Source organism: Azolla caroliniana, unplaced genomic scaffold (genome assembly GCF_043228905.1).
Source record: "Azolla caroliniana isolate FFs.n. ecotype wild unplaced genomic scaffold, voAzoCaro1.0.p SCAF_146, whole genome shotgun sequence".
NCBI lineage: Eukaryota > Viridiplantae > Streptophyta > Polypodiopsida > Salviniales > Salviniaceae > Azolla > Azolla caroliniana.
Genome location: NW_028230581.1, coordinates 2,416 through 27,092, shown reverse-complemented (window position 1 = coordinate 27,092; position 24,677 = coordinate 2,416). Strand labels below are relative to the sequence as shown.

The window sequence follows — 24,677 nt, the reverse complement described above, 5'->3', positions numbered from 1 at the left end:
ACAAGAGAAGCATACTAAAGGGTGACAATATGACCTCACTCCAACTCAAGTAGCACATCACAAAGAAAACATCCCAAGAGTGATTGACACAAGAAATGAAGGAAGATGGGCTCTATATAGAGATGGTAAGGTCATTATAACAAAGAAGAGAGCCAGTATTTTGAGTCCATCTTGTGCATAAGGATGTAGATGTGCATTATATTTGGATAACAATCAAAAGAGGGGATCATAGAGAGCTATATATTGTGATTTTCTACTTTCCACCTGCCTACTCGAGGTTTCAACCCCTTGGAGAATCAACAACTCTACCATTATATGATGATATCAAAAGATTTTCTAGTATGGGGGATATAGTACTATTAGGAGACTTCAATACACGAGCTAAGGATGATCAAACAACTGTGTTTGACACAAGTGAGACTGTATCTGAAGAAGTAGGGAAGAAGAAGCTGGTCTAAAAGACAAGCTCAAAGATATGAGTGAAGTTACAGAATATGCCAAACACTTTCTAGCCTTAGGAAGTGCACCTGGATTTGGAATAACTAATGGTTTGCCACAAATTCTGGAGCTATGAGTGCAAGTCTAATATTTTGTTTTACTTACTCCATATGATCCTATTTGGACATAATATAATTATCTTTTACAGCAGACAAAACTATAGTATGTTCCTTTTTTGACATCATCTGCAATATCTTAGCAAGTACTAAATATAGGGAGGTTGTAAATATTGCCTCAAGAAACTTGACTATTGTGATTCATTCCTTTATTCCTTGTAGACATGTTTTGTTGGCACATGTCAGGAGAAACATTCGACATTGATGGCCTTTAATAAAAAAATGCAGATTGCCTCAAGACAAACTTGGCTCACAGATCAGGGAATTCTTTGAGCTATGAGGACAAATATGTAGGCTATGAGGTAGGATATTACCTAATCATAGTAAGGATGATCAGGACCAATTTACCAACGTTAAGATGAAAGATCACATCATGGCACATTTGGACATCTAGATGCAACAAGACGATAGATTAATAGATGACATTTCATGCATAGATGGAATAAATTTCACATTGGAAAGCTTCAAATTTCAAAGTCAAAATCTTGGATTTAAATATACCAATCTTTTATATATCAAACATAAGTTAATGAGTAAGACTTCTTACCGCAAAGACAAATTGATTTAGATGAGCGAAGAGAGGAGCAAGGGGAGCAGTCTGTGACATGGTAATGACGACTACCACGCTAATTATAATTGAGCATGTGATAAAGAGAGTGAACAGCCTTGATTCTACAATTTTCTGGCATATGACTCTTATAGAGTTCTCTGGCGAGAACAAGAATAATGAAGTATCTGATAAGTACCATGGTGTTTTTTCTCTCAGGCTGAAGCTTCTGCCTAGCTCTTCAAATTCTTCTAACTGGAAAGATGCTCGTGATTCTGATCTTGTAACTACTTTTTTGGATTGCTGCTGTTTCAACACAGATAACTCTTGATCTTCACCAAGACCTTCTGTAGGACCATCGGATGATCCATCATTTACCAATGCTAAGACAGACTTGCGAAGTGCTGTACCTGGTGCTTCTGGGGTAGATGAACCAAAAGAAAAACCAATACTCTGAAGCATTTGAGAAGACCTTCGCGTGAGGTTTTGGGGAACAGCACTGCTGGTAGATGGTGTATCTTGCCCTGCATAAGAAGTGCTCGTTGAAGAAGATCCTATAGAATCAGGGGGGAAAGATATATTTGAATGTTCTGTGTTTGCCTGCCCAGGAACTATTGCAGGTGATGTTTTGTTTATTGCAGAATGCTGGCCTGACTTATTCGTATATTTTGATCCTGCCTCTGTCTTGGAAATAGGGATGGAGATGGCTTTGACTTTCTTGGTGTATAGCCTATCTGATATGCTCTTAACCCTTGCAGTTGCACCTTCCACTGCACCTACTAACCATGTTCCACTCCCCTTAGATGATAGAAGACGATTTTGCCGTGATTTAAGGTGCTTAAGATATTCTGCCTGCAAGGCCACCAGATGTATAAATGATCCAACACATTGTAAGATTAAATACACCATGCATGTAATATAGTCACATGATTACCTTCTGAATCTTCTTCTTTTGAGCATCAGAGAGCTCAGATTTCTCCAAAATAACTGCGATAACAAGGTTAAGAACCAGAAACACAGTGATGATGAAATATATTACAAACAAGAAGGGTGCAAACCATCTGTCAATCACAAAGACAAAATCGAGATTAGAATTAACAAAACTCTGCAATTTTTCTACGAACTCATCTTTGATTTTTTTTATGGAGAAAATGGAATTTGGGATGGAGAGGGTTCCGTTTTTTGTAAAAGATCAGGGTTCATCTGAAATCCTATATAAAACTGTAAAAACAATCAAGAAAGAGCCTAGACAAACTTTTGTCAATTTGTAAGAAAAACGATTGGTAGCTGGTGAGTGGAAGCCTTGAATTGTCACCATGAAAACTCCGTGCACTAAAACTTTTGAGAAGAGACTACCCTCCAGAAGGAAAGAAGAATGATATATTACTGTAACTAAATGGCCAAAATGTCTTGTGAAGACCTACCAAAGGTTACAACTGTTTATGTTAACTCCTCAATGAAACAAAACATATAAAAATGAAACCCTAAATGAAAATTATTCAAACATCGATACAAGAAAGTGAGGCACATGCTTCCTAGAAAGAAAGAAAGAAAGAATGAATGATACATTAACATGTTTTTAAGAGGCCAAAATGGTCTATGGGACCAAACAAGAGATTACATCTCAAAATGTTGTCTCGTCTTTGAGATCAAAGAAAAAATATATGTAAAAAAAGTAAATAAAAATAAAACATGACTTGAGAATCTCGTTATAGCTACATGTAACATTATCAAGTCAGATCGCTTAAAATTTTTGTCTTAGGAAGTTCTCTAGCATAGGCTGATCCAAAATGGAGAGATTTATGAAGTGAGGAAACACCTGCAATGGTGGGAGATAACGGACTTTAGAAGTCAATGACTTGTAGAATATTTAGCATACGTATTCTACACGTATTGTATGCTAAGTATTCAACAACAATGAACCAACGTGAAGAAGTTCACAATTGCCCTGTCACACTGAGCAGCGGAATAGATGTATGTCCATATAAGAGTTCCTGATGATAAATCCACCAAGAGATGTTGATGCATTTTCTTCCCTTATCTAATTTGACAATCAAAATCCTTCCAATTATTATCCTTGTTAAGACTCGGCCCCCAGGTTTTTACTCCATAGAGAACAGTTTGTGTGACGAGTGTATTAAATAACCAGAAGTTAGTTCTGTCCAGCTTGTAGTGAAACCTTCACACATAGCTTTATTAAACATGTGTGCTAGAAATGGGAACAAGGTGTCACAGGCATGGATATAGTGCTCACCTACCAATCCCAAATTGTAATTGTGGTGTAAAAAAAGTGGGGAGCTTCCCAAGGATATCATATAGTATCTTTGCAGATTCATGCCACACCTAAGATAAAGTCAGTTATGTGGTAGGTTTCCTCTAACTAAACATTTTCAATGCTCTTTTACTTTCTAGGAACAAGTGATACACACGGGTGCATTGTCAGTTGTATGGAGAAAGGCATGCTAGGACAGATAGTTTCATATAGATAAATTCATGCTTTCTGTGTCAAATAATTTCTAAGATATTAGGTATACTTACTTATTTACACCGTTTGTTCGCATCGCATTCCACATCTGGTTTACCCACATGTCTGCTGTTGTGCAGGTAAACCATAGAAACATTGCACTAAATATGCTATCAAAATTATCTCTGGGGTACTCATCTGGGAAATCATAATATCTCCCTGAATACAGCTCCATGCCAATCACAGAAAACACAAAAATAATGAAAACATAGAAGAATGAAACCGCTGACATAGAACCCAATCCTGCAATGCAATCAGCCTGCACAAAGAAATGACATTCTCATTTGGCATTGGAATTTCCATGCAGTACAATGTCCACTGACCAAATGCAGGTAACAGAAATAGGTAGAATATATGATTCATGTTATTTCCTAAAGGTATGCAATCATTATGCAAACAATATTTTGTGCTTGTGCATAAACATGATAATTTCCATATCTGACTGGATTAGGCCTTAAGACCACAAAATATGCTGAGCTTGGGGGGAAGTACAAGTACAAAAACGAAAAATGAGATTGAGACGAAGGAGCACAAGGAGAATCAGCATGACAAAAGAGGAAGAATGAGACCGGCATTGACAAAGTAAGCCCGGCACATCTAATCTGACTTCAACCGGCAAGTTGGAGGAAAACTTTTCAAAGCCCTGAATTTTGAAGTTAGAGATAAATCCGACCGTGAATCAGTACCCTTGACAAGCCCGAAATTTTGGATCAGCAAGATCAACCTTGCCAGATCAAGATCAAGTACATGGGAGCAATGTGAAAACCACAGTCCAGCAGTTCGAGCAACTGCGACTGAGTCTTCAACTACACCAAGAAAACCAAGCTTAAGTGGACACATAACCAACCATGAGGGGGCATGTTGAGAATCAAGCTCAACTTGTGTGAACATGTGCTTATGGAGAAAAGCACAATGTGCGAAAAAGTGTGTGCACACACTTTATTGTAATCCATGTGAACTATCTAGTTAACTAGATTGTGATGTCTAGTTAGTTGTCAAGTGTAAATGTGGCCAAAGAATATTAGATATTCTTATGACAGAATCATACTCGAGTGGATATCTATGAGTAGATTCCATCAACCACATTTAATGTGGCAGTCCCTTGAGAACTTGTATATAAAACCCCCTTGGTTCATTGTATGGTTAAGGTATGGAACTGTCATGATATTTTACAAACATCTGGGATCACATCCTTGAGAAACATCATAAAAATGTATACTATCGGTGATTGATATATTTAAATGTTGGAAACATTCTTCACATACAGTAGAAACATTCCCTTACTTTCATAAACTACAACATTTGAATGTTCATAGCAAGCAGAGATAAGAGATGAAATATTGTATTCCAATAATATGAATAGGAGTAGACAAGCATAGTAATATATAGAAAACACAGATGTATGTGATACGAACGTCTTAATATATAAAACCACTTACAACAACAGAAGTGTGCTTTTTTGTCTCTTTCTTGTTAATGTAAAACCAACGCATTATCCTTGCTCCAGAAATATTTGGATATGCACGTGTCATAACAGCACCCGCAGACATCGCAATCACAAATGTGTCAAACATATTCATTTCTGCAACAGAGCATCAACATTAGGTTGCAAACCTTCCCCCTAGAGGGCTTACTCATGAGAATAGACAGATCTCTAGGACTATATTAGTGAGAGATGAAGATGCTATTTTGTGGGTATACAAAAGGCATCCGAGACAAGATTCAATGAGAACCTAAGAATTGATCCATCCCAACATATGTTGATGAGATCAACCCCTTTCTTCCTCAAATCATAATTGTTAAAAAAACATGTATTTATAATATGAAGTATTTAACACATATTCAACATTTTAGAACTGTCATTTCAAAATGTTTCGTATATTTAGCATATTTGAAGTATTCTATGTATTTAACAAGTATTTTACGTTTACAAAAGTTTAAAAAGTATTTTTAGAGAAACAAGTTTTCAAAAATTGAAAAAAGTAACAAAATTTGGCCAAAAACAATTGTTAGATGAAATACGAACACAAGAAGTATTTAACGTATTCTACATATTTTATCTGTAGAATAAGTATTGTAAGTATTTAAGAAAAGGTAGTAGCATATGTACTGTATGCTAAGTATTCCACAGCTATGGATGAGACATCTAGATACAAAGAGAGATTGGGTGGTTCAAGAGCATGCTTTAGTAGGGGTAGCCACACCAATGCCAATGACATTGTGTTACCCTCTGCCTCTCCACGAAACTACAAATATATCTAAATGCTTTAAAGTTATTTTGTTACATTTTTGTCCGTCAACCTTAATAATCTAAATTGACGGTGTTTAACACCATTAATGCATGACAATATAACCAGGAATAGAATTCTTAGACACAAAATTATCAGGCCTTATATAAACTGTGCCATTAGGGAGTGGAAACAGAGGAACACCAGGGAGATACCACAGGCTCTTCAAACAAGCTTTTGGCCTGCCATGCAAGGTCATGAAATATGAAGACAAATGTTTCTTGAGACCCTTCTTGCTAGATTTCAAGAGATGTAGAGAGAAGTTGTTGAAGAATAACAATAAAACCACAACAGCTCATCAATAGAAGAAGAAAAGTGACTTTCATTAACTCCATCTCTCCTCATTCTAAGTTCATGAAGATTACACAAGTGGGTTCTCGACCAAGACACTCAAAAAGGGTTAAAAAAGATCAGGCAACAGCAATGTGCCGTGCTCTTAGACTACAACCATCCGGTTCACGACCTTGTCATCCTCATCACTGAAAAATAAAGGAGAGTATCATCCAATGCCTAAGGTGCTTCTCTCTTATCCCTCTCCATCTTGGGGCCGCCCATGTTGGAGATTTTTTGCTGACAAAAGTTTCAGTTTATCTAAATTCAAAATCTTAATTTCTTAGATATCTAGATTCTTTGGTAACCTGTGTTTAGTTATATTTATATTGATTTTTTCTTGTCCAAGATAAACGAGATTTTCAGATATAATCTCTATTTCTTTCTAATGGGCCATTTTGGCCCACTGAGAAATGTAATTTTTCTTTTCTTCATTCATTTCTTTTCTTTCTAGATATATTAATGTCAATGTTGTGAAGATAGGACAACTTTTCTGAGAAAATATGTCCAGTGAAATTGAGTGTGCATTAAACAAACAGGAGGATGATTCAATTTCTTACGGTCGTCTAAGAAATCCGTTAATCCCACCGCAAGAAATCTCAGAACCATTTCCACAGTAAAAGCAATGATAAATAGTGCCTCCATTGCATCTGTAATTCTGTTAAAGATGACATATAAAAGAAAGCTGTTGCAATGGTCATAGGTTTGTTTTGATCATTTAAAGCATATATTGTCCTAGCACTTGACAGATTAACCATAATAGCACTTCATGAACTTTTTTGATTTGTTGTTCTCAAAGATGAGACAACACTTAAGATGTAATCTCTTGTTTGGTCTTATAGGCCATTTTGGCCTCTTAAAAGACGTTAATATCTCTTTCTTTCTTTCTTTCTAAAATAAATTCAACGCAAAAAAGGATACAAAGTGAATAAAGAAACTGTTTAGCAATTCCCTCATGACGAAGGCACAGAACAAGAAGATTGGCAGTGACTGCAAAGAGTTCTGAATATCTGAAAATTTTGCTTTTAACAATGGCACGGCACCTCCCAGAAATACTCTTTCGTGCAGATCTGGCTCCCATAGATACTCCACGTGACATACTTCGTGAAAATGAGCGTGAAAACTTCCTGGATATTCAGTTATTTATATTATAAATACACAGAAGCTGAAAATTGGACATGGTTTTACTTCTAAGAATATAAGGACATTCGGTAAGGACATTCATACTCATGTTTAATCTCATAATGTATAAAACCACATACCTAGAAAGCATTGTACGCCCCTCTGGATCCCAATCAATATCATCGAAGTCTCCCAATGAATCTACACGCATGCTGTTACTGAAAGCTGATGGTCTGCCTTTCGACATTAACCTTTTCATCGATACACTTGTCTTGCACATTGCTTTGTTTAACTGGGCTTTCACTTTTTCAGACTTCATTTGGAATATCTCAATGCATGACATCTTGGTTTTGTCTTCTAGTATCACATCCTTAAGAATGCTTGCCATCACCGTAGCATTATAGAAGTTAAACTTCTTTTCACTTCGACTTTTCTTCAATAAAGCCTACAATATTAGGTTTTTTGGTTCTTGATGTTAGAAAATGCAGGCATACATCTTTATATAACTAACCATTAAAGTTCCCTCTGGAAAGACTGGTAGCTATCATCTTGCTATAAATTTACTTAATAGTTCAAATATTTCACAAAATTTGACCTGATGTTCATGCCGAACGCGAAGAAATACTCCACTAACTGCAGCAACAACTATGTTGACAAGCAAGTACGATACAATAACAACCAATGTGATGAAGTATGCAACTGCAAAAAAGAAGGGACTGCAAATCTTTATTTTCAAAAGCACCTTCCATTGTTTTGATGAGGACAAATGACTTTTCTCAAATGGGTGGTAAATGGTCTTGTATATAAGTTCAAATGCAAGATTGGTAGTCTTTTTTAAGATGTGCACAATCTTAGTACAAAAAGATGAGAAGTGAAATTTCCAAAATTATCTGCTTATGTGATTCAGCACATCATAAACCCCTCTACCAGCAAAGTGTAAGGCCTACCCACTATGAATTGACCCAATACACCTTAACTTAACCGCAAGGCATTAGTTATATATCTCAACCTCTCAATGCAGCAAATTATTATATTATAGATATGGATCTGCTCAATAAAACTGCTGTCCCAAAACTCTGCATCTGAAGCATCAGAAACAAATTCCAGTACAATGAAATTGCATTTCTGCTCCTATGGACGTTTCATTGCAGAAATACATGTGTACAAGATGCAATCTCTTATTTGGTCTTATAGGCCATTTTGGCCTCTTAAAAGACGTTAATATATCTTTCTTTCTCCAAGCTTATTGTAATGTGGGAAAATATAACCACTTTAATACTATAATCTCACATGTGTCAAAAATCAGATTCCCTCATCTGTTTTTATCTTATTACTGAGTAATACTTATCTTATTTTGATTTGTTGTTCTCAAAGACGAGACAACAATTAAGCTGCAATCTCTTGTTTGGTCTTATAGGCCATTTTGGCCTCTTAAAAGACGTTAATATTTCTTTCTTTCTTTCTCCAAGCTTATTGTAATGTGGGAAAATATAACCACTTTAATATTATAATCTATAAGTAGTTTAGACACACATTATTCGCCAAATTGAGCTAAGTTACAACCATTATTTTCTTGAAACTCTTCATCTACCCATCTTCCCTGATTCAGGTTCCCGGTGATCCCACTTGAGTAGCACATGTACAAGCGTATTTCCCGCAACAGCATTTAAAGAAACTAGCTTTAGAGGAAGGTGGTCTGCTGATGGTGACCATAAGCTCTCCCTATCTCACCTACAAAGCCTCTACAGACAGCATGAGCAATCCATGTAAACAACCTCAGTGCAGGAAGCCCCCAGCTTTGATGGCCATTCATATATACTTCTTATCATGCTAGGCCTAGACTTGTATACTAGGTCAAGGATACATGCAGACACAAACAAGGATGGCAAAACAGCGGAGGTCTTTCTTCAGTGAGTAAAAACATAAGTTGTTATTATTGAAGGCATATGCAACCAAAATTTCTATTAATTTCCAGAAAATATTACACACTGCCAAAAACTTTATTAATTTCCAGAAAATATTACACCCTGCAAACATTTCTTTCAAAAAATGATGTGTCTATAATCACCAGAGACGGGAAATTCAACATCGCCCATCACGTACATTACAAAGCTCCAACTTTCAAGGGAAACAACCTGTGGTGATTTAAAACAGTTTTATCAAATTTATCATTTAAAACAATACACATTATTATCTAAGTGCAAATCTGTTACTTAATAGATACATAGATATCATGGTGTCTCCATTAACATTGTAATCATTTAAGGAGTGTACAATAGCTCTAACCTATAAAAATCAGCATTCAAATCAAACCTCTTCTTCTTTTTAAGTTGTAGCAGAAGAAATAGAGTTGTAATTTTGAAATTTAGACAAAATATTGGAAGAAAAGAAAGAAAAATATATAATGTCTTTTAAGAGGCCAAAATGACCTACGAGACTCAACACCAGATTACATCTGAAAACGTTGTCTCATCTTGGAGAACAATAAACCAAAATAAACATAGGTAAAGTAGCAAAACTGCCTAAAATACCAGATATTCCCATTAGATAAGACAGTAAAGTCCCAACTTGTGACTTACGTGAACTTCTGCCTTTGAAATATCTCCAACATGGGCAATCCAAGATGGACAGTTCTCCAAAGCAATCACTTAGAGTGGTGCCTTCACTTGTCGAAAATAAGGGTGACAGAGCTACGGTCCAGATGGCATGGCCTATGTGCACAACAGCATGCTCTTTCCCAATATAAAGTAACTTCTGTTGAATGTGCCACTATCATGATTGGTCACACATTGACCAAGTCGTATGCATCCATACATGAGCATGACTTAAGCAGATGGCCATAGCATGGGAGTCATCAAGCCGATGGATAGGCATGATTCAGAAGATTCTCTACTTTGGATCATATATTTGCATTAAGAGCTATCAATGAGGAGGGTAGAGCCCATAACAAGACATATTTACTGTTGTTCTGTGCAAGGTTTTTGACACAGTTCATGATAAAAGAATTGATTAGTAGATTATAGGATTGGGGAGTTCGTCGGGAACTCCAGAAGCGGATCATCACACTTTGTCAGAAAATAGTTGGCAGAGTAGGAATTGAGCAGGGATAAAATCTGACTTATTGAAGTAAGTCAGGAATGCATGCTCCATCCGACATTCTTTGGACTCTATGGGGATGACATCTCTGATTATCTTGTGAGATGACTGGATAGAGGTATTCAGTTTGCAAGTCCTGGGCTACCAATTCTCTCAATGCAGAGGATACTGTGTGTATAGCAGGTCCTGGGATACCTATTCTCTAAATGTAGAGAATACTGTGTGTATATCAGACTCTCCCGAGGGATTTTAGCACTACTTCAATACAATTTGGACTGAGACCTATCAAAGAAGTTCACCTTGAATACAATAACTTAATAAGGGCCAATTAGCATATGCCTTACCCTGCCCTTTGTGACTCCAATACTGGATATGTTCCAGCAACCATACCTGACAGAGATTAATTTTCACAGGGTAATGGAGACACCATCCAGCCCAAGCCAGCCATCCAGCCATATAGATTCTCCGTGTCAAAACATAAATTGACTGGATATTATTTAACATTGTAAAGGAGACAGCTACTTTTATAAATTGATCAATAACACAACTTCTCCCTAGCCCTGAGACAATAAAGATAGTTTCAATTTTAAGGCCATTTAGAACAGCAGAATACACATACAAATTTCCTCAGATACCTGAAATAGTGTGAGAAATGATAAAGGAAATATGTCAAAAGCCAGAGCTCCATAAGCAGGGTTTGCACCTTTCTTCACATGCACCAAAAATTGAAGTTTAGTTCAATGTTGAATTATAATTTCCACCATCTATAATCAAACTGAAACTTAAATGTTGAGATTTTTTTTAAAAGTAAGTTTTGAAATAGAACAGCCATTTGTAATACCATAACAGCCTATATGATCATCCGGATATATTAAGAAAATATGGTATATGAGCAATATTGCTAACCGTCCTAGGCATAAAGCTAGGTACAGGATATGTACTGAATTCATGTAAGCTTTTGTCATTCAGACCAACTTTAATTTCCTTTCTCATATTGAAAGTTTGGTTTTACCAAAAAATAAACATTTCTAGCTAGTATATCGATGATCCTATGAAAAGGAAAATGATAGCATTGAATGAAGATGTCCATCCACCAGCTCCCAATCCTATGACAGGTTGCCAACATTACATATTAATACATCCAGATTCCTCTAGTGTCTGTTCCTGAACACCTCTTCATAAAGGACATCCTTTGCCAACCAATAGTTGATCCGACCATTAGGTGATGTATTCCATCAGATAATGCAGCTGTGCAATTAGGAAGCTAGCTGTGTTTGCTTATCGGACTCCTTGCATGCTAGGCTACCAATTTGGTGAGATTATACAACTAAACTGTATAATGACAGTGTGGGCCAAACTAGAGACCCGTGTTGTATGTGCCTAGCAGTAAGGTTGAGTGGGCCATATAGCAAGAAAACCTTGTTCAAACTGAAAATATCCCATTACATGTATCCATTTATCACTAATCATTAGAACTTTACATCATTGACACATTTATCCAATCCCTCTGAATTCCCAATTACAAAGATTACGCCACATTAAAAAAACATTATACCACATAACTTTACATGCAAAACAGATCCATACCTTGCAAACTTGATTGCTAGGGCATCTAAATCCTCTATCACTGAAGTGTGAACAATACGTAACAGGATAGGACTTTTGTAAATCACTTTTCCTTAGACACCTACAGAAAAGAAATAGAATTTTTTTTCCCAGGAACAAGTTTAATAAATCCTATTGTCCAATAACCTTATTTTTATGTGAAACTTTTGAATTCCCTTATAATGGAGAACCAAAAGAAAATGACTAAAAATTGCACCAAATGTTAGAATTAAATATAAATACCAACGTATATCATATGATATGAACCCAGTCTACTATTGTTCTTATATCAATATGTAGTTTCTTGCACCTAGCTTCAATACAACCCTATTACGTCAAGCACTGTCTAATGTGGTGATGATTTACAATCCTATTTCTTCACATGTGTTTTCTTACAATCAAGTATGCTTCAGATCCAACATAGCACTAGAAAGGTGGGAAACTATTTATACAGATCCTATGTTTCAATATCTATGATAATACAGCATCTAAAATGATGCTTACAAGTATCAAGTCGATAAAACCATTTCTACTGTTATTTCAACTCTAAACATGAAACAAAAATTCATCTCTCTGGTTTAACGCATGTAGATTTTAACACGAGTACTGTACATAACTTTATATAATTTTACAGAAAATTCTACCTGTATGCAAGATCAGAACCAAAGAACTGGAGCCCTACAAGTCCGTAAAAGAAAAGTAGTACAACTGAAAGCAGCAACACATCCTCCAATGGCTCCATGCTCCTATGAATGGCTTCAAAAATAGCCTAAAATATGACGGTAATTTAAGAGATCTGATTAAGAACATCAAAGCCTATAAAAAGAAAGAACATCAACAAGTATTAAAACACAAAGTCGAAGTCCTATTAGTGCCCACACGCAATATCGTCCAGGGAATACATATGAATGGCATCAGGACAGGGAGATTGCAGGGCTGGATGAACCTACAATATGGAGATGTGATATTCAGGTGTAGACCAATCTCCTTCCCCTTGTACTATAAAATGTGTATTCTTAAGGGATCCACATTTTATGTATGACAGTTCAGTGAGGAAAATTTGATGCATTTGAAAGGGTTGAGAAGTTTCTCCAAACCAGCTGGTATTATGAAACCTCCTATTTGCAAAAACTAATCCAGGAAATAAAGGGCTTATGACATGTATTTAGCCACCAAAATGAGAAAAGAAACGCATATTGAGCTCCCTGCTCAGTAGATGCAGTAGAGGTGACAAGATAAATTCTTCTTGGACATTCTCTGGCTTCTGCTAAACGACATAGCACCAACAATGAATACTTGAGAGGTACAAAATGCACCTCATGACAACATTTTCACGTCACTTTGCATGGGACAAGGAAATATTATGTTCTTGTTCCGACCAGATATGTGCATCCATGATATCAGTGTTTCCCACTAGAAAGATCTTAAGCAGTTATTGAATTTTGAACTCTTTTCTTTTCTCTTGCAAGTTTTGGCTTTGATGTTAATATTCTTCTTCAGGAAAGTGGCTAATAGGCAGCAGAGAATAGATTATTTGCTAGTTGGTGAGTTAGATCATGAAGACAAAAAGCATAATGATTTTATGGTGGTGAATAATTTCAAGCTTTACATAAATTTAAATCACTAACTCCTGTAAATGTTTTTGAAATACGGAACAAAAATCCTGGCAGCAGATAGCATGCTGGAGCTTGGGAGAAAAATTTAGTAGATTAAATCATTTGTGAACATCAATATATGATGGGCTGGACATAAACTAAAAAACTTCATTATCTCTTCTTTAAACATTTGAATCTTCCATACTTGATTGGTAATCACATCCAAAGTATTGCACAAGTATACCCAACTCTGAAAAGAAAATAATTTTTCATCTTAACCAAAGGTAAATAAAAAATACTCACTAACACTTGGGTAAAGAAGTCGATATCACGTAATGTCAATAAAGCTCGAAACATACGTAATGTTAAGAATCGAAATGAATTGCTTTCATTGAAATAAGACATTGAAATAATATGGGCCCTAAAAAATGGTGCATCAAGTAGTTAGAAGATTGTGAGTTTACTTAAATCAAGCAAATATACCACCAAGTATGGTTGTTACCAAGAATCAATAACAGACAAAAAATCGATTTTATTGAATGAATTCCGTAAGAATGCTTTGGGCCCTTTGTATAGACCCAAGCAAGCAATCCGAAGCCCACACTCTATGCTGCCAAAAGCAAAAGAAAAACATGATATATAATGAAAAATAAATAGTTATATAATGGCATATCCATAATCCAGAACAGAAGAAACCAGCCACATTCTAAAATTAGAAGGAGAAAGATAATTGATAGAATTCAATATGTATAAAGATGAAGTTACCTTTATAAAAACAGAAAATTCTAGGTAACAAAGATGTCTTTACAATGACATCTATTAAGAGACCAATTTCCAATTACATGATAGATCCCAAAACAATACAAATTTGTAAAAAATCATGACAGTTCCATACCTTAACCACACAATGGGCGAAAGGGATTTTATATACAAGTCCTCAAGGGACTGCCACATTAAATGTGGTTAGTGGAATCTACTCAATGATATCCACTCAAGTACAATTCTATCATAAGAATATCTAATATTCTTTGACCGCATTTACACTTAACAACTAACTAGATATCACAATCTAATTCTTCGTGTAACTAGATAGTTCACACGGATTACAATAAAGTGTGCTCATGCACTTTTTCACACATTGTGCTTTCTTCATAAGCACATGTTCACACGAGTTAAGCTTGATTCTCAACATGATATCTCTGTGTTAACCTAGGGTTAGAATCACTAATCAACGTTTGAGCAATGACCCAGAAAAATGGTCCAAATCCCTCCACAACAAGGTAATGAAGCATCCTTGATGTCATAGTCTGTGCTACAGACTACGTGGCACGTCTCAGACTCTTGCTCTATTTGGCATATTTGACATATCTTTTTGTCCAAAGGTAATACCTCTATACCTACCTATCTCTATCTCCAGTTGATGTGATGAGGTGTGAATCTGCCCAACTGTGCATCTCAGTTCGTGAAATGAAATGTTCGATCAATATCTTCAAAAGGATTTATCAAGGTGTATTCTTAGTGTTGTCTACTGTTGAGAATCAAGCTCAACTCGTGTGAACATGTGCTTATGAAGAAAAGCACAATGTGTGAAAAAGTGCGTGAGCACAATTTCTTGTAATCCATGTGAACTATCTAGTTACATGAAGAACTAGATTGTGATTTCTAGTTGTCAAAGAATACCAAATATTCTTATGACAGAATCATACTCGCGTGCATATCTATGAGTAGATCCCACCAACCACATTTAATGTGGCAATCCCTTGAGAACTTGTATATAAAACCCCATTGGCCCATTGTGTTTAGTTGATGATCTTTAGTTGATTAATGTAACTTTCTCTTCAGTGCATAAGCTGACATCCCCGTACTGTGTATTTTATTATTTCTAGTTTTTTCTTTAATTTGTTCTCTTGCTCACAAAAGGCATTGAGCATTTTTTTTCTAGAAAATGGTGTTTAGAAGATAAATTCTCATGAGTTAGCAGATCTTTTATGGTTACTATGTTGTCATCAGAACTGACAAATTCTCTGAGGCAACCAACATGGAAAATTGGATGAACAAGATCAAGACAATAGGTAGATGAACCAATACTTTTTACGTTTTATGAGTATGGAAAGCCTACAATAGAGTGGGGCTAATTTAGAACACTTACTCCTAGGTAAGGGTTTAGAATTAAGAGGGTACATGCAAGAAGACTTTTCTGTTAGGGTTAAGAAAATCACTAGTAAAGACTTGAGTCCAAAATTCGCTAGTAAACATAGAATTTCTATCACTAACTACATCCATCGGTAACCCATAAAACCAAATTAATTCATCAACAAATTAGTAAGCCAATTCATGAGTTGTTCATGTGCTTTTAGTTGGTATAAACCTGGCTAATTTTACTAGCTGATCGATAGCAATGCATATTGTGCCATGACCTCTTTGTGCTTGAGGGAAGCTAATAATGAAATATATAGATATACTTCCCCATTTATTATTAGGAATATTTAGGGGTGCAGAAGACCGATAGTATTTGCTGCCCAACCTAATTCACTTGACATTCCAAACATTTGATTACATAATTTCGCACATTATGATGTAAACATTTGTAGAGATTATGCGTGTTCATTGTATTCCAAGGTGCCCAAATTTGGTTGTAACATGACACTGGAAAAAAAAAATCCTATTTATGGCATCTTTACCAGATTCAGCTCTCATCCAATATCTTTTAAAGAAAATATCATGAAGGCATTTTCCTTGAAGTTGATCAAAAAGATCAGATTTTAATTTAGTGAAGTTAAGCATGTTAACCTCATGAATATGACTAAGAGCTTCAACAATTGAGTTCATTAAACCTTTGCAATAGTGAATGGAAAAGTAAGTCTCGGATGAGATTTGCCCATCAACCTTTAGGACCAACAAGATCATGTTGATCACAAAGTATTTTAAAGATTGGTGGTTTATTGTGATGACAAACGGTTTCCATACAAATAATGTCTCCAAGTTTAAGTGTATGAATGACTGAAAAAGCTATTTTCCTTGACCTGAATACCAACATTGAGTGGAATCAAGTTCTCTACACTCAAAGATATGGGTTAAAACTGACTTGGTAAAGAATGGCGCCAATTACATTATCACTAGTATTGGTTTCAACCTCGAAAGGTCTGGAGGGGTCAAGAAATGTAAGTATAGGAGCATTTTACCTTCTAAAAGTAAACAATGTAATCAAGTGTGAATACTACCTTATGTTATACCTTGGTTGTTGAATAACAAATTCGACAGAGAGAGCTTAGCCTCACCGTTTACATATTAGAGTCTTGACAGCATCTCAACATGCTATAATGGAGGGGGTAGTTAATCCCCTTTATATAGCTCATCATCTAAGGCTCCCAGACCACCATGTGTTCCCATGTGTCAAAGGTCCTTTTGGATTTACCCCAGCTCCTCGGATAACTGGTTAATCCAGTAAAATAAACTATAGAATTCATCCATAAGGTTATCCCTATAACAGCTTCCCTATCATAGGGCTTACAATAGATCGGGCAATAACAATTTGCCATGCACCTAGGACTGGGCCTCATGGACCATGACATCACCACCCTTGTCATCAGACTCTAGATTTCTATGGCATAATAGACCTTTGCTTGAGAGATTCAACCCAAAACCCAACAATCTCTATCTCTAATTGGTATTCAAAGAAAGAAAGAAGAAAGATATATTAACATCTTTTAAGAGGCTAAATTCGCCTATAAGACCAAACAAGAGATTACATCTTAAGTGTTGTCTCGTCTTTGAGAACAACAAATCAAAATCAAAATAAATATTACTCAGTAAATATAAAAGTAAATAAGATAAAAAGAGACGACAGAATCTGATTTTCGGCACATGTGAGATTCTCAACTTAGATATATTGTAACTTTTGTCTTCGAAAGATCTCTAGCATAGGTCGATCCAGAATGGAGAGGTCTCCGAAGTGAGGGAAGCACTTGCGATGGCAGGAGATAATGGCCTTTATATGTCGATGACAAGGGTGCTGAGGTCGTCATCCATGGGGCCAGCGCCTACTACGTGCACGACAAATTGCTATTGCCCAATCTATTGTAACCCCTTTGTTATGTCCTGGTCGGGAGCCCATTTGTGTATCCCTTGATTGTCTTGTAGCACTATTTTCCGAATCTACAATAAGGATGCACTTATTCACAATATCTTCTCACAAACCCACACCTATTCCCTACAGTATTAAAATTCTACTTTTCTTACTAAAAAGTGCACATCCGTATGTGCAGATCTATTTGGATCCCCCTAGTCCACACGAAAAGTAATATAGCATTTTCTTTCTCATTAGTGATTTTTCTTATCTTATTATTTACTATGCATCCACAACAAACAGAGTGCACCTGAAATATTTTTCTGAAATCAACAACATTCTCTAACCGATTCCATTCAAGATGAAAATACCTGAAAATTACGGTAAGAACAATATCGACATTGTTCAATTGTTTCATAGTTATCTGTGAATCTCTCAGAACTCCTCTTTTTGAAGCCTTTAGAATAACTATCACTACATGTAGATTGATTAACACGAAAATGATATATTCAGTTGTCCTGATGCATTGTCAAGGGTCACCTTTACTGAGCAATTCATTAGTAAATAAGATTTATAATTCCAGTGTATATCTTATCTGGTGGTTCAAATTTGTTTAAAAATCTCAACAAAATAAAATAAATGAGCCCAAGGATACATATTATAAAGTAACTGAAAAAGGAAAATTCGATTTGCGTTATATTTGTCCCATCGCCCAAAAGAACGCCCATGTACTTCAGCACCAGTGCCAACAGAGCTTCGTAGAGATTGATTCAGTAAGGCCTGCATATACACACTAGGTAAGATAATTCTACACATCGACTACTTTTAAAAATAAATTCCACAATGAGATTCAAGTGATAAGCTTTAAAAAAGACAAAACTGTGCTGATCTCTTGCATACAAACCATGATTTAAACTTGCACTCATAAGAAAATCTACAGGTGCACTATTCAAGAACAAGACTGAAAGCATTGCTTATAATCAACGAATCCCAACTACTAAACAATTTGTGACTTACTAAATTCTTTTTAACTGCTGCATAAGCTATTTTCCATCTTCTGTGTGGAACTGAGAGAGGTTTGGGGTGATAATTTGATGTAGGTACAACGGTCGGAATTTGCTTTTTAATAGTATCTTCTTCCAAAGCCAATGCTCCCAGAAAATTTTCGTCATGAGGGCGGATGGGTGGCAAATCATCTTCCCAAAGAGGATTTCTTTCAGCAAAATCGGGCTCCTCTTCAGGGTCAATTTCTCTCCTATACAAGCATGAGAGAATACATTGTTGGGTACTATATTTATGAATCACAGCAAACATCATCAAGTCAAATAACTAAGCAACCATTGGAATATTAGTATCAGAGTTGCGGCCCACAACAAGATACCACAAATGTTGAAATTAATGCATATAACTAGAATCCAAGTGTATGGAAAATATGTACATAATTGAGATTGAAATAATACCGCATTGTTGACACCATTATATGGATGGGTTAATTTAACAGGAATGTTTTATAGGTAGAATCCATGCCCACGGTAATATACACACGATACCCATTGAAAGAATATACAGGCTCAATTTTGAAATAAATTTTCTGGTTTTAATCTAACATGAATGTTTTATAGCTAGAATTAAGACTATGGTGAATGTATGCAATGCTATACATAACCCATGTTGATATAATACCACAATTGTTCAAATAATTTTTCCAGTGGTTTAATTTAACATCAATAATTCATACCTAGAATCCAAATATAGGACCATAATATGGTATGCATAACCTTACTTGACATAACACCTCAATGATAGAAAACACTTCAGGGGGTTAATCTGACTTGAGTACTCACAATCTTCATCTTAACTTGAAATTTGACAATGAGAATGAATGTTTTATAGCTAGGATCCTAGAGTCAGGCCAATGTATGCATTGCTATGCAGTATGCATAACACACTTTGAGATAATCCCTCAAATGTTGAAATAATTCTTCAGGGGTTTAAACTACCATGAATTATCATACGCGAAAAACTGACTGTGAAAGTACCGATGGTACTATGCATAACCCACTTTGAAACAATAACTTAAATGTTGAAATAATTCTTCAATGGAACCATCATAATCTTCATCTTGACATGAAATTTTATAATGGAAGTTCACAGTGAAGTTTGACGATAAGAATTTTGGTGCTGACAATGAAAAAAAATTTATAACGAAATTTGTCAATGATAGTTTTGATTATGAGGATGAAAATTGAACTAGACACTGAAATTTAAACACTGAGAATGGAATTGACAAAAATAATTTTCGTAATGAAAATGAGTTTTTTGACCAAGATAAATTTGGCAGCAAGAATGAAAATTTTACAGAGATAAATTTGATAATAAGAATGAGTTTTTAGGTCAATTTTTTGACAGGTGAAGCCAAAATTTTGGAAAAGGAAAATGGGAAAGAAGGAAAAATACAAAGATATTTGATTCAAACGAAACAAAAGGAAAAACAAAAACATATATTCTTTGGTCGCTATTTTGTATTTCTTACTTGGGTTCTGCTATTTTTGCGACAGCTTCATAGGCAGCGCCGACGAGGTCTTTCGCAGATTGAATCGAAATTCGCCTGCTAGGGCGTCGTCCCGAGGGATCTCTACTGTCCATCATGCAAGCGGTTTGTTTCCTGTGCACCGCAGAGTCCTTCTCTTCTCTTCTCTAGACTCTTCTCTAGACTCTTCTGAGGAGGACAGAGGCGAAAGGGGCTGAGCGAGCCATGCCTCGCAAATAACCGATGGAACCTTCACATGAAAACCTTCAAATACATACATATTTTCTCCTCTACCTTCTCTCTCTGGTTTCCCAAAATTACCCCAAATACCCCTCCCAGACAACCTTCATCTTTTTATTTTTATTTCTTTGCTTACGGTATTTTTTTTGTTATTTTACCCAAATACCCCTCCCCCCAAAAACCATAAGTTTTTTTTTTTTTGCTTTTCGTATTTTTGGTTATTTGCCGGTTTCCCAATTCGTTGATGATCAAAGCGGGCTTTGAGTTGCTTCCAGAGAGTTGATGGATTCTTGATGGAGAAATATTAATTTAGAAGGCTTACATCACGGTGATGAAGGATGAAGATGAATGCTTCCGCTCCCTTCTTCCTAACATTTGAGTTCTCACCATCATTAAATTTATCACTTATCGTATGAAGGAGATCTTTCGTCGTGAGATGGCCTTCAATATGAACCATCCAAGTCATATAATTGAACCCATCGAACTCAAGTGGCGGGAATAAGCATTTCTCTATTTGTAGAGCTTGAGAAGCCATGCTAATGGTAGCAATAAGGTAGATTTGTATAAGAGAATAATTAATTGCTATGGTAGAGGCTAATCGTGTTGATAACGTGTTATAGAATAGACTATTAAGCAAGCTCAAAGAGCGATTAAATATTAATCCAGATCACTAATCACATATCAATATAATCTCTAGATAGAGCTCATAGGCTATGCTCATCAGATATATATATAATGCCAAATTATTCAAATACATGAGTTTATGACCCACCAGATGATGGGATGCATGCATACTATTTACATCATGAAGTCTTGTTAACTAAAGCTTAAGACTGAGATAGGTATAACATGACTCATTACATGGATGAGTTCATAACACTCCCCCTCATCTCATCATCATTGTTTTAGCTCATCAACTCTAATAATCTTCTAAGTCCAAGAGAAGGAATGTCCAGCCAATGTTTTGATGGAGGTAAACTTTTGGTAAAAATATCCACCAAGTTCTCGCTTGATGTAATAGGTTGAATATTGATATAATTATCATTGAGCTCACGAGTAAAGGAAAACTTGGGAGAAATATGTTTGATTCGATCGCCTTTAATGAAGCCCTTCTTGAACTGATTAATGCAAGCACAATTATCTTCATAGATAACTGTTGGCATAATTATCCCGATTAAGTGTTGTAACCATAGGCATTCTCAACTTGCTTTATGTAATGACAATATCTCAGCATGATTTGAAGATGTTGCAGCTAATATTTGCTTTGTCGATCGCCATGAGATCGTTGTGCCACCAACAAGAAAAACATAACCTGTTTGTGATCTGCCAACATGAGGGTCATATGAGAACCCAACGGCATAGTAACCGGTCAATTGACCATGCATAGAACTGTTGGTAAAGAAAAGACCCATATCTTCAGTGCCTCGTAAATATCAGAAAATCTGCTTAATTCCAGTCTAGTGTTGCCTGATAGGATCGTGATTATACCAAACCAGCAAATTGACAGTGGACGAAATGTTCGGACGCGTACAATTAGCCAAGTACATAAGTGCACCAACAATAGCCATGTAACGATATTGTGGTCCCAATGTTGACTCGTTAGAAGATCTTGGCCAAAATAGGTCACGAGAAGGATCCAGAGAGCGTATTACCATAGGAGTTCTAATAGAATGAGCTTGATCCATAGAAAACCGTTTTAATATTTTATTGATATAAGAGCTCTGATGAAGAAGAATTCCATTAGATTGGTGCTCAATCTAAAGACCCAAGCCGAATGTAGTTAAACCGAGGTCTTTCATTTCAAATTGGTGGCTAAGCATAGCAACGACATCTTCAATAGCATTGGATGTTCCAATAATATTGAGATCATCAACATAAATAGCGATGATGACCAATTCTTTGAGATGATGCTTGATAAATATGCAAGGAAAAATATCATCATTCTTAAATCCATGAGAAAGAAGATATTGAGAAAGATGTTGATACCACATACGACCGGCTTGTTTAAGTCCATAAAGCGACTTACATAACTTGATCAATGGATTGCGAAATTTTCCAAGTTGCATAGAGTTGCAAAGCTCTTCAGGTATCTTTGTGTATATATCTTTATCCAAATCACCATAAAGATAAGCAATAACCACATCCATGAGACGCATATGAAGACTTCGTTGACCAGTAAAATGAATCAACCAACGAAAACTCGTTGCATCCATAATCAGAGAATATGTATCAGTATAATTAATACCTAGTCGTTGCATGAAACCTTGAGCAACAAACCTTGCCTTATAAAGAATAACTTCTCCTTTATCATTATGCTTCCGCATAAAAACCCAACGATAGCCAACATGTGTATGGCCAATATGCGTCTCTTGAATTTTACCAAAAACTCCTCGTTTGAGATGACTATTTAGCTCAACTTGAATAGCTTCTTTCCACTTATCCCAAAACGGAGATGTTTTTGCTTCTTGAATAGTTTGAGGATTTGATTCGTTCATGAAAGTTGTTGTCATGAGTTGATGGGAAGAGTAAACATGATATAATGACAGCCGTAATCGGATAAGGTGCATTGCATGAAGTACTACATGTCCCCATGTTGAACTAGGCAAATTTGATTTGAGAAGAATCGGCCGCACAATTACGATAGATTCACAATAGAGAATAAATGTTGTTGACGTAAACTCGACAACATTGTTCATCTTAATCGACTTAATTGGAAAATCTAGGAATTGAGCACACAACTTGATGATAAGGGTGAGGAGTCAAGGCAACACCATGTTGCGAGTAGAAAGAAGTGTGACGTGAGAAAAACACAATGAAGCATCTTTGACTCCCATGTCATGAGGTGGTATCCATTGCATCGCACATCTGCAAATGCAAGAAGATTTCTTAGCGAGGTAGGCACATAGATAGCATCATGTATTTCCAAGAAAGTGCCACTTGGAAGTTGGATAGTGGTGAGGCCTCTTCCTTGTCCATTACAAGAACCAACTATAGTCTTGATGTCGAAAGGGGCTTGATCTTTAATATGATGAAAGAATTCTTTATGACATAGAATAGTGTGTGTTGAGGCACAATCAATAAGACAAAGAAAATGGCTTGTATGTAAATCAATCATATGGGTTTCAGTCATGTTAGCTTCGGGCCCGAATTCCAAAGGTTGATCCATAAAATTATATTCCATTATTGGAATTTTATGGTGAGATCATTGATGTTTTTGCTACCATATTAGCCTCTGGTTTCCTATCTTGACCTTTCTTGCCATACTTCTAGTAAAGATCAACATGAAACTTAGAAGTTGAGCAAGTATTTGCACAATGCCCTCGTAAACCACATCGAAGACATGAATTCGATGAAGGCTTATCTTGACTTGACTGTGATTGATGGTGCATTGGCTTGACTTGATTACTTGTAGGATATTGATTCCTTTGTTGATTTCTTCGTCCTCTTCCTCGACTCTGTTATATGGGTGTTAATAATAATGTTGTCGTCTAGAATAATTACTCTCGACATGCGTCAAATCCTTGAATTGTAGAGGAGCCGCAAGTTGGCTAACTGGATGAAGATTGTCATTCTCGAGGAGAACTTGGTCATGTTGCTCAGCGACAAGAAGTGCAAATAAAAGTTCAACATAGGTTTTAAAATCACGATTATGATATTGTTCGGAAAGATTAAAATTTGAGGGATGAAAAGCACTTAACGTTTTATTGATTAGATTCGCCTCTTTAACAAGGTTATCATGAGCACAAAATTTAAGTTTTAAAACGATACCAAATAGTGAGGATTTATATTCAACAATTGTCTTGAAATCTTGTGTTAATAATTAGGTACTTAAGCAATGGTTAATTAGTACCTAATTATGTGATTAAGTTAAGTAGCGGAAGGTTATGTGATATGTGTGTGAGAGGAAGAGAGAGAGGAAGATACACTTATGAACAATAATATAAATAGGGGATGATTAACCAGAGTGTATATTAAAAAGCGTCATCAAATACAAAAATACCACAATGAGGTATATATACATCTCATATGCAAAGGTGCACATGTGTGAGTAGAATATAGGTACAACGGTACTGTAAGTCCTATATTAAATGAACATGGGAGTGGAGTATTAAATCTAGTT

The 24,677-nt window shown here is 35.9% G+C and overlaps 1 protein-coding gene across 1 annotated transcript in view; it reads right to left on the bottom strand.

Moving 5' to 3' along the window:
* Positions 1 to 20,487, bottom strand: part of LOC147849027 (uncharacterized) — a 31,903-nt gene extending 11,416 nt beyond the window's left edge. The window contains exons 1-18 of the mRNA XM_087337866.1: positions 20,321 to 20,487; positions 18,805 to 19,042; positions 18,443 to 18,567; positions 18,159 to 18,305; positions 14,224 to 14,331; positions 14,025 to 14,142; positions 12,771 to 12,895; positions 12,109 to 12,208; positions 11,157 to 11,228; positions 9,494 to 9,560; positions 8,021 to 8,124; positions 7,566 to 7,870; positions 7,225 to 7,430; positions 6,864 to 6,953; positions 5,125 to 5,267; positions 3,700 to 3,944; positions 2,096 to 2,222; positions 1,162 to 2,013 (exon numbers count right to left, since the gene is read on the bottom strand). Coding sequence (XP_087193992.1) covers positions 1,162 to 2,013; positions 2,096 to 2,222; positions 3,700 to 3,944; positions 5,125 to 5,267; positions 6,864 to 6,953; positions 7,225 to 7,430; positions 7,566 to 7,870; positions 8,021 to 8,124; positions 9,494 to 9,560; positions 11,157 to 11,228; positions 12,109 to 12,208; positions 12,771 to 12,895; positions 14,025 to 14,142; positions 14,224 to 14,331; positions 18,159 to 18,305; positions 18,443 to 18,567; positions 18,805 to 19,042; positions 20,321 to 20,436 — 3,288 coding nt within the window. The 5' untranslated portion in view covers positions 20,437 to 20,487. The remainder of the gene's footprint in view (positions 1 to 1,161; positions 2,014 to 2,095; positions 2,223 to 3,699; positions 3,945 to 5,124; positions 5,268 to 6,863; positions 6,954 to 7,224; positions 7,431 to 7,565; positions 7,871 to 8,020; positions 8,125 to 9,493; positions 9,561 to 11,156; positions 11,229 to 12,108; positions 12,209 to 12,770; positions 12,896 to 14,024; positions 14,143 to 14,223; positions 14,332 to 18,158; positions 18,306 to 18,442; positions 18,568 to 18,804; positions 19,043 to 20,320) is intronic.
* Between the last annotated feature and the right edge of the window lie 4,190 nt (positions 20,488 to 24,677).